Source organism: Antechinus flavipes, chromosome 3, assembly GCF_016432865.1.
Source record: "Antechinus flavipes isolate AdamAnt ecotype Samford, QLD, Australia chromosome 3, AdamAnt_v2, whole genome shotgun sequence".
Classification (NCBI taxonomy): domain Eukaryota; kingdom Metazoa; phylum Chordata; class Mammalia; order Dasyuromorphia; family Dasyuridae; genus Antechinus; species Antechinus flavipes.
Window position 1 is genome coordinate 587486468 of NC_067400.1, and position 9649 is coordinate 587496116.

A 9649-nucleotide genomic window follows, 5' to 3' on the forward strand; every position below is an offset into this window, starting at 1 on the left:
CATGCATTACCTAAAGTGAACAAGAATGAACCTCTCTGGACTTCAATTTCTTACTCTTTAAAGAAGGAAGTGAACTAGATGGCCTCTCAGGTCCCCCTATTCCCTAATCCCCAACTCTATGTCTAGGATCCTACAAGTCCAGGTTTCTTCCTTGTCAATTTCTGCTTTGTCTACATGATCAGATGAGCTTCATCTCCATGATGGTCAGGCCCTTAAGGCTATAGGTGACAGGAAGTGTGCAAAGAGTGCTAGACTTGCATTGTTCCCAAAAGATTTGGCTTAAACTCTGGTTCTACTATTTACAATGTGTGTTAACCTAGGCAAGCTACTTAATTTCTTAAATTCTCTGCTTCCACACTGATAACTCCAATGGAGTAGAATGTAAGCCTCCTGAGGGCAGGGACCATTTTGGTTTTGTAACCTCAGTGCCTGCCTAATACACTGCCTAGTTTATACTAGGTGCTTAATAAATGCTAGCAGAATTGGGTTGGACGCTTGTATTGCCTGTATCAGACAGCTGCTGGGAGGAAAGCACCTAATGAGGATCATCTTAAAATTACAAATTGAGAACTTGGAGGGTCTTGGCTCATCTCTGGTTCAATTCCCTCATTGGAAGTGTGACCTGGACCATGCTTCTTAAACTTCTATAAGAATCTTCTTGCTACGGCTTTCCCATCAGTCAGCCTTATGGATGTTCCTTGTGCTTGGCACATAGTAGGTGTTTATCAAATGTCAAGCTTGAGGACAAGACTATGCTTTAGTCATCTTCATATGTCTTATAATATATAGCATGGGACCAAGTCCAGAGATGAGCTCAGCTCCACCTAGGAAGGTCTCCAGGTAGAATCTCTCTCTCTCTCTCTCTCTCTCTCTCTCTCTCTCTCTCTCTCTCTCTCTCTCTCTCTCTCTCTCTCTCTCTCTTTCTCTCCCCATCTATCTTGGATATTCAGCAATATCTCTATCTTGCATCCTTCTCTAGAAGTCAAACCTTCCCCTACTCTATTATCCCTCCTCATTCCATCCTTTTCCACCCTTTATCATACTCTATCTTATTCCATTTTCCTGCACACAGACTTACTCACACACATCTTATATTTACGTCTTCAAATATCTAGAGAGTAGGAGAAGTGCTGAAAGCTGACTCTTCGCATAGTTCAACCAAGGGGCATGCAGATTTGATAATTATCCAGCTAAATGGATTTCTGTAGATGGTCAAATAGGAAATCTTAAATGTCAATGCAAGTTTGTAGGACTGAATTATCCAGAATCACAGAATAATGAAATTTCAGTGTTGGAAGAGACTAAGAATGTTTTCTATTCCTAAATGCCTAAAATGAATCCCAATGACAAAGTGGCCAACAAGTCTCTGCTTGAAGATCACAGGCACCACCTCTTCCATGAAACCTTCTCTGATTCCTGAAAGAATTAGTGTTCTCTCCCCCTTCAAATATTCCTAGAGCACTTTGTCTAAATTTACCCTTATGATTTTTACTCCTTATCTATTATTTCACTAACAGAGGCAGCATGGTACAATGGGTAGGACAAAGAGTTTGGAATCAGAGGATTTGGATTTAAATCACAATTCTGTCTCTCACTAGCTGTATGACTTTGGGCAAATCATTCAATTTTTATGCACCAGAGTTTTCTCATCTATAAAATGAAAGGATGGGACTAGGTCAAGAGTCCCTAACTCTTTTTACATCATCTCTAAGGGCAATCCAGTGAAAAATATGATCACCTAAGAATAATAAATAGTCTGTTGTCTACATATAATGTGGAAGCAAATCCTAATTTTTTGTTAGAGGTTGGTGAATATTCTAAAAAATAACTCCCCAGCCCCCAGCCAAATGAAAAGATCCTCAGTAATCAGAGGTTCCTGGATCACAAGTTAAATCCCTCTAGATTTCTAGTCAGCCTTAAAGCTGTGACTAATAGACATACTGCCTTTGTATCCTTCCATTAGAATATAAACTCCTTGAGAGCAAGGATTGTTTCATTTGTGTTTATTTTCACTGCCTAGCATTAATAAATATTTGTTGAATTAGATTGGATGTGTGGATCCAATTCAAATCTTTTATTTATCTATTTATGACTCACCTGCTTCCAAAAAAGGATTTGAGGTAGAACTGGCTAATTGCCAAATCTCTATCACCAAGGTCTAGAGATGTGAATGAAATCAACTTCCATTATAATTTTCTTCCTCACTTAAGTGCTGATTGAAATATTTAAAATGAAGTGGGGTGTGTGTTGGGGAATCGGGGTGGAGACGTTGAAAATTACCTGGGCTTACTATCTGCATGGAGAAAGGGCTGGCTTTGGAGTCAGGAACTTGGAATCCTAGCTGTGATGCTTATTAGTGGTATGACCTTGAACAAGTTCTTTAACCTTGAAGTTTCAGTTTCTTTATCTCAAAAATGAAGGAGTCAGACTCTAATTGTCTTCTAGTTCTAAATCCTGTGATCAGAGAACACTTTGCTTTGGACTGTGTGGACATGCCTTATGACATGATGGAAAGCACCTAGGCCCAAAGTCCTCCTAATCTTAGCTCCATCAGATTAACTACGTGAGAAACATCAATATCTAGTCTAACCTGTCTCATATGGGGCCTTGTATGGCTCAAATAAGATCAGATGTGGAAAGTGTTTTGGAAAGTAGCTAAGAGGTATCTCAATGAGAGATTATAACTATCATTCCTTGCCAGGCTCATCATCTGTATCCATCATTGGAATCAGATTCTACAAATGGAAATTCCTGTGCAGATGAGGGGGGCCGGTAGGGATAGGGAGTTAAAGAAAGGGCAAGTAGCTTAGACTCAGGCAAGGACCCTTACTGGGGCTGATGGCTTAGCAGCTGGGATTTGTTAGAAACAAAGAAGTGTCAGCCTTCCCATTAATCTAGACTTTGTAATGCAGAAGAATCCAGGATCTTCATTCTAGTTCTAGCTCTGCAACTATGTCATTGTTTTTTGTGTGACTTTGGGTTACTTCTCAACATAAGTTTGCTCAGGGGGGTGGGACTGGCTTTATCATCTCTAATAGCTTTTTTTTTTTTTTTACATGTGTACTCTTTTTTAAGGTGAAGTAGGGGGAGAATCTCATAAGAAAACTCATTCTCATGCTTTGGTGGAGATTGTAAGGCTAAAAGATTATGGCTGTGAGAGTAGAAAGGAATGACTGTAAAATTCCATGTCATGAGAGGAAAAGGGGTTGGAGGGGAGCAGATGATAGCTCAAGCTGCAAAGAGGTGACCATTTGGGGTATACTCTAGTCCCTGACCACGTGTACACTCTCCTCCCAGAAACCATCAGGTTGGAGGAATAATTAAATAAATAAAGCTCATACCAGATCCACACCCACACATTCAGCCTCAGTGTTGTAACTGACTCCGTCCCAACTAAATTGAAAAGAAAGAAGAGGATGTTGTGAAATGAATTCCTGCTTACTTCCCCCTTGGGACCCACTGAGACCCGGAAATCTTGGTAGGACTTCATCTTTTTTGTCTAGCCCCATTTACTATCTCATCACCACCACTCCTCCTTAACCCTCAATCAGGGCAGGTGGCAATGTCTTTTGCTCTTATCTTACAGCTTCCCTCTCCTGGGATTCACCCCGCAGCCCTGTCCAACCACCACATCCACCCAGTGCATAGGGGAATATATAGGATACTCAGCTATTCCAACTCTATTTTTATATCTGACAAAGCTGAAAGGAAGTCTGGGATTCCTTGCAGAAATGAGTTTGTTCAGCTGCAATCCAACTAAGATCCACACCTGTCTGCCGGCTCCTAGAGCTAGTGAAGGAAGGCAGGGAGAAGGATTTCTCTGAGACAAAGGGCAAGTAGGCACCAGGGAAACTGGGTTTTTTTCCCCCCAAGTAGACCACTAAAGCAAACCACTGTGGGGATCTTTGTCTCTTCAGTAGTCAAACCGATGGTGAGCATGTCTGTGACTACAACTAGGGCATAAAACCCCTGGCTCCCCATTTACACTCAGTTAAGTCAGACTCCTCATCCTGTATCAGGGCAAACAGGAATCCCCTGGAATGGACAACACTATTACCATCCAGGTTTGGGTTAGGCTAGGATCAGTTCCCAGGGTTCCATCCCCTTCTCGAAGGATAGGTGCCTCCCCAGAAAGCCAACCCAACAAGTTCTTAGCATCCAGTTGGATCCAGAAAGAGTGCCCTCCTCTGGTATAGTGGGTACCTCACATCTGGAAGGTTAGGAAACCCAGTCAACCACAGCTGGTCACCTCTCCCTTCTTAGCCCACCAGCCTAGATTGTAGGAAGGAGGGGACTCCCCTCCCCGCCACAAACAAACCAACGAACAAAAAGCTGCCAGCCAAATTGCCTCAGGCGCTGATGGAAGAGGAGGGAAGAATGCTTCGTGATTCCCGCTGGGCTTCCGACTCATTCAAAGGAATGAGTAAGGGAGCAAACGAGACAGCTCAAAGTTTCCTGTTCCCAGTTCTGCCTCCCCCGGCTCCCAGTCCTCACCCTGCGGAGATTAAAATAGGGTGCCATCCTAGCAGGAGCCTCGATATTCCCCCAGCCAGAGCCTCTTCTTCCCCGCCCCCTTCCAAGCCACACCAGCCCACACGAGAGAGGGAAAGGGAAAGGAGGGAGGAGCTAGGGACTGTGAATGGGACGCAGCAGCGGAGCCCACATCCTCAGTGAGCAGAGGCAGTGCCGGGAGATGGGGGTTGGGGGCCGGGGGGGGGGGGTGATTCCAGATGGATTAAGGTTTGTTTCAGCCAAATTCCTTTTGGAGCTTCACTCCGTTACCATGAGCTCTTCCTCAGTCCCAAATCAACCCTTCAGCTTCACTTCTGCTATGGGAGCAAGGTGGCCCCGGCTCCCCTGGTTTTCTTCAATCCCTCAGAGCAGTCAAAAGCTCTGATGCCCTGGGTAGTTTCCCACAGGCTTGCTTCTGAGGTTCCTGTAGCCCCCAAAGTCACCGATTCCCCACGACCGTTTACCCCCTCCCCCCTCACAGGCCATGGAACTCAATAGAAAGGGCCTTCCCCACCTTAGGAAATGGGGTGGGGGCGGGTTCTGAAGCCACTTTGAAAAACCGGGTTCCAGGCTTTGGCTTAGGTGGGGGAAGGTCAAGTGTTGAGGGTTTAAGGTCCTTGCACCTCCCGAGAGACTGCGGGGGGAAGGCGGGAGAAGAGGGGTATTCGAACATGCCTTCGTAGCTAACAATCCTCAGAGGCTAGCCTGTCACTGCCGTATAACTGCACTCTCCCCCATCCCCCCAAAGAAGACCGGAATGGGGGTAACACCCTCCTCTCTCCAGCTACTTTCCAGCGTAAGCCTGTCCTCTGCCCTCCTCCCTCGCCCCCGCCCAATCTCGGCTCCAGCCGCAGCTGGCCTCTGGGCACTGAAAGTTGGCAGCCGTGGCGGCAGCGACGGCGGCTGCCCAGGGAGCCCCGGAACGACCATTTCATCCCCTTACTCCCCCCCACCAGGCAGACCCATCGGTCCACTCTCCCGGCTTCGACTTTCCTATCCTGCCCAGAGGCCCTTTCGGGACCCTTGGCGGATTGGGGCTTGGGCCGGGACAGGAGAAGATCGGAGCGAGCTCAGAATCGGCGCTGTCGGCGCCCACGAGCCGCGGCAGGCGGGCAGGCAGGCGGCGGAGAGCCCTGGACTCTCGGAAGCCAGCAGCCACGCCGGGACTTAGCCAGAGCCAGAGCCAGAGCCGCTGCTCGAGCTCATGGGAGAGGACGAGCCCGGTCGGAGCTGCCGGCTCAGCCCGGAGCCCCGACGAGTCCTCCCAGAGGGGACACCTACCCAGAACGCGTTCTACCTACACCCTCGGCCACCACACAACACCGCACAACGGAGCACACCCTCACACACCCCCTTCCAAACGCAACACTCCTGCACGCCCGGATGCACCCATCCCTCGTTCTTCGGAATATGCAGGGCAGTCCCCCGAGACACAAACACAAACACACACGCCCAAAGACACACACACGACCTCCCCCCCAGATTCGTAAGCCCGAAGCCGAGATTCAAACATTCTCACCCCCTGAACTCAACCTCCCGAAACAACCCAACGATCTACACTTATATTCATAAAGAACCACAATCATACTGATTCACACACACACACACACACACACACACACACACACACACCGGTATACAAACTCCCGAACATCCAGATATACACGTTGTCACACAGCTCCAGAATCACCCCAGAGTGGCCACGCAAACACATACACCAAAATAGACATTGACTCACATGCACACTCACCTAAACACACACACACACACACACACACACACACTCGTCCCTGAATTCTTACGTTCCCATCCCTAAATAGACACCCATCCAAATTCACACACATGCCCCGGCAAGCGGGCACACACACACACACACACACACACACATACACACACACACCCGCACACACACACGCGCCCCCGAGCGCGTACACACACACACACACACACACACACACACACACTCACACAAGCACAGACTGCGCCCCTCCCCAGACACCCCGGCGCCCCGGGCAACCCCCAGTTCAACCCCGCCATCCCGCGCGCTCGGTGGCGGCTGCAGTAGCAGCAGTCCCTGGGCCGGGAAGGAGCCCACAACTCACCCAGCGCCAGGTCCAGCAGCTCAGCGAGCAGAAGGCAGACACGCGGGCAGTTCATGGCTCGCATGGTGGCCCTGGGGAGGAGGACGAGGAGAAGGAGGAGGAGGAGGAGGACGAGAAGGAGGAGGACGAGGAGGACGAGGAGGACGAGGAGGAGGCGGTGGCGGCGGCGGCGGCCGAGGCGCCCCGCTCCATCCGGCTCAGGCGTTCTCTCGCCGCCCGCAGCCGACCGCCGAGGCGCCGAGGGACGCGGGCAGGGCGGGCGCCGCCGGGCGCCGCCGGGGCTCCCCCATCCTGCCCTCGCTGCCCACCCCTCGCCGGCCCTGCGCCTGCAGCTGCCGCCGCCGCCGCTGCCGCGGGAGGGAGCGGACCCCGGGAGGCTTGGCTGAAAACCGGTGGGGAGGCGGCGCAGCGACACCTGGCTCGACTAGTCTAGCCCTGGCTCGCTGGGGCTCGGCTCGGTTCAGCACTATCGGCCGGAGGAGAGAGGGAGCTGGAGCGCACGCAGCCCCAGTGCGCGCCCGTTGTCCCGGGCTCGGGCTGGCTCTCCAGCTAGTACGAAACCCGCAGCAAAGAGTCCAGACCAGCAGCTCGGAGTTTGGGAGCGAAATCGCGCTCTCTCCACTCCCAGAGAGAGCGAGCGAACGAGCGAGCGAGCGCCCCCTCCCCCTTTCTCTCTCACTCGCTCTCTAGCTCCATCCCTCCCTCCGCCCCCCCCCTTCTCTCTCTCTCTCTCTCTCTCTCTCTCTCTCTCTCTCCTCTCTCTCTCTCTCTCTCTCTCTCTCTCTCTCTCTCTCTCTCTCCCCCTCTCCCTCTCTCCCTCCCTATAGCTCTCTCTCCTCCCCTTTCCCTCTATTCTTTTCTCCCCTGCCCCCCTTTCTTCTCTCCTCTCTGTATTATATAGACTTTTCTTTAATCCTTTCTGGGCTGTTCTGCTATCGTCCTCTAAGCCGATTTATTGCTACGAGAGGGAGAGATCGTCACCTCAACCTTTCCCTCTCTCCCCTCCCCTCTCCTCCCTTTCTCCCTCACTCCTCTTTTTCTATCTTCTTCTCCCCGCCTTTTTTTTTTTTTTTTTAACTTCCCTGGGTTTGAAGCTTTGAACTTCTTAATCCTTCCTCAACTTACGGAAGATTTCTCTCATCTCCCCTTCCCTACCTCCCCTCAGGCACGCCCCTCCCCCTCAGACACCAAAAGCCTGAACTCCAGGCCGCTCGTCACCCTGGGGCAGAGAGGCAGAGAGAGGAAAGTCAGTGGCCAGGAGAGGGAGGCATCACAGACCGAAAGAACTGCACAGGTAGAGGGAGAGAGAGACTGTGAAGAACAAAAAGGGCCCTAAGGCAGGCAGCAGAGGGGAGGAAGTCTGCCTGATCTTCCATCCAACACCCTTCCCATAAAACACACAGGCACTCACGCTGTAGAGGGAGGAGGATCAGGATGATTGAGAATCCTCCACCGCCAACTACACTTTCATTAAGCCTTCTCTTAGCCATTTGGATTGGGCTTCCACTCTGTCCAATGCTCTGGCTATTCTGTGTTACCTTCAGAAAAGATTCATGGGATTTTAGAACTGGAGGAGATCGTCTAGCTCAATCCAAGTCCTTTTACAGATAAATGCAAGTCAAGTTCTTCACCATTTATTAAGTACCTACTGTGTACCAGGTACTATGCTAAGTGCTAGTCATTGTTCCCATGAGGAAACTTCATTTTACTAGAGGGGAAATGACTTCCTAAGTCACACAAAATTCAATTCACTTTCTTCCATGGTTCAGTCCCATCTTAGATTGAGTCCTCTCTGGCACTAAGCTCCTACTTCCCTTTTATAGATATCACTTGAGCATCACCTGTTGACAGGTGGCACTTTTTTTAGACTGGAAGAATGAAAGCATATGGTCACACGTTCCCAGAAATTTGGGGATATGAGTGGGAGAAAAGGTGAGATAAGTAATTGGATAGAATGAGTTTAATTCTGTTAGCCTTATTCTGAGAGAGAAAGGACCTTCAATGTCAAGAAACTGAGCCAAAGAGAAGGTTAATTAGCTGGAATTTATCTAATTAGCATTAGGGTCTAGAATTCTGATCACCTGACCCTTGTACTTTCCAACAGTATAGCTTTTCTTTGTCAGAGGCCTAGATTATGGGATCACTGATTTAGTGGAGATTTAGGGGATGTCTTAGGCCAATTTCCTTTTAGAGATGATGAAACCAAGATCCAAGAAGATGGTGACTTGCTCACGCTCACAAGGGTGAAGTTCAAAGTCAGAGGTAGGTCTTGAACCCAGGCCATCATAATCTACTGATTCCACTATTCCCCACATCAAAATTCCAATATCCTCAACCTATCACAGGAGGCAACTTCTGACGCTCTATCCTACAGATCTATAAGGCTGTTCCTCAATTTACCCATATGTGATAGTAAGATTTAGAATTGAAAGAGTCATTAAAATCATGATGATAATAGATGAAAATAAGTGATTTACCAAAGTCACACAGGTAAGTGTCAGAGGCAAGATTTGAACACAGAACCTTTATCCAGCAGAATCAAATTGTACCATCCTGCTTCTACTGGATAATCTGGCACAACTTCCCTCATTATATAAATAAAGAATCTCACATTTATGGAAGAAAATTAATTTGCAGAAACTCACATAGGCCCTGAATAGCAGAGATGGATTTTGAACATAAATAATACATAGTAAAGAACCTTAGAGGTCATGTAGTTTACTCCCTTCATTACAAAGATGAGGCAGCTTATCTGGTCTCAAAGATAGTTTTCTCAGCAAAGCTGACATTGAAACCTTGCTCTCTGGCTCCATGTCTAACCCTTCACCTATTCTACCATATTCCACTGCTGCCGGATCAATGACTCCTCGAATTATTTTAGGCACTGGGAAGACTGAAGGGCTCTGCCATGGGGTTCTCCAAGAACTCAACGGGTGGGGCCTGGAATCAGCGGGGAGCCTCCGGCAGACCCAGGTGCACGATTGGTATCCCAGCTCAGGGGGTGAGGGAAACAGATGCCAATCTGCAGGAAGCTG

The 9649-nt window shown here is 48.9% G+C and overlaps 1 protein-coding gene across 1 annotated transcript in view; it reads right to left on the bottom strand.

The window, feature by feature from the left end:
• The window catches only part of IGSF21 (immunoglobin superfamily member 21), a 401664-nt gene extending 394812 nt beyond the window's left edge, over positions 1-6852 (bottom strand). Inside the window, exon 1 of the mRNA XM_051988401.1 lies at positions 6615-6852. Within this exon, the coding sequence (XP_051844361.1) occupies positions 6615-6678 (64 nt within the window). The 5' untranslated portion in view covers positions 6679-6852. The remainder of the gene's footprint in view (positions 1-6614) is intronic.
• Positions 6853-9649: the final 2797 nt, after the last annotated feature.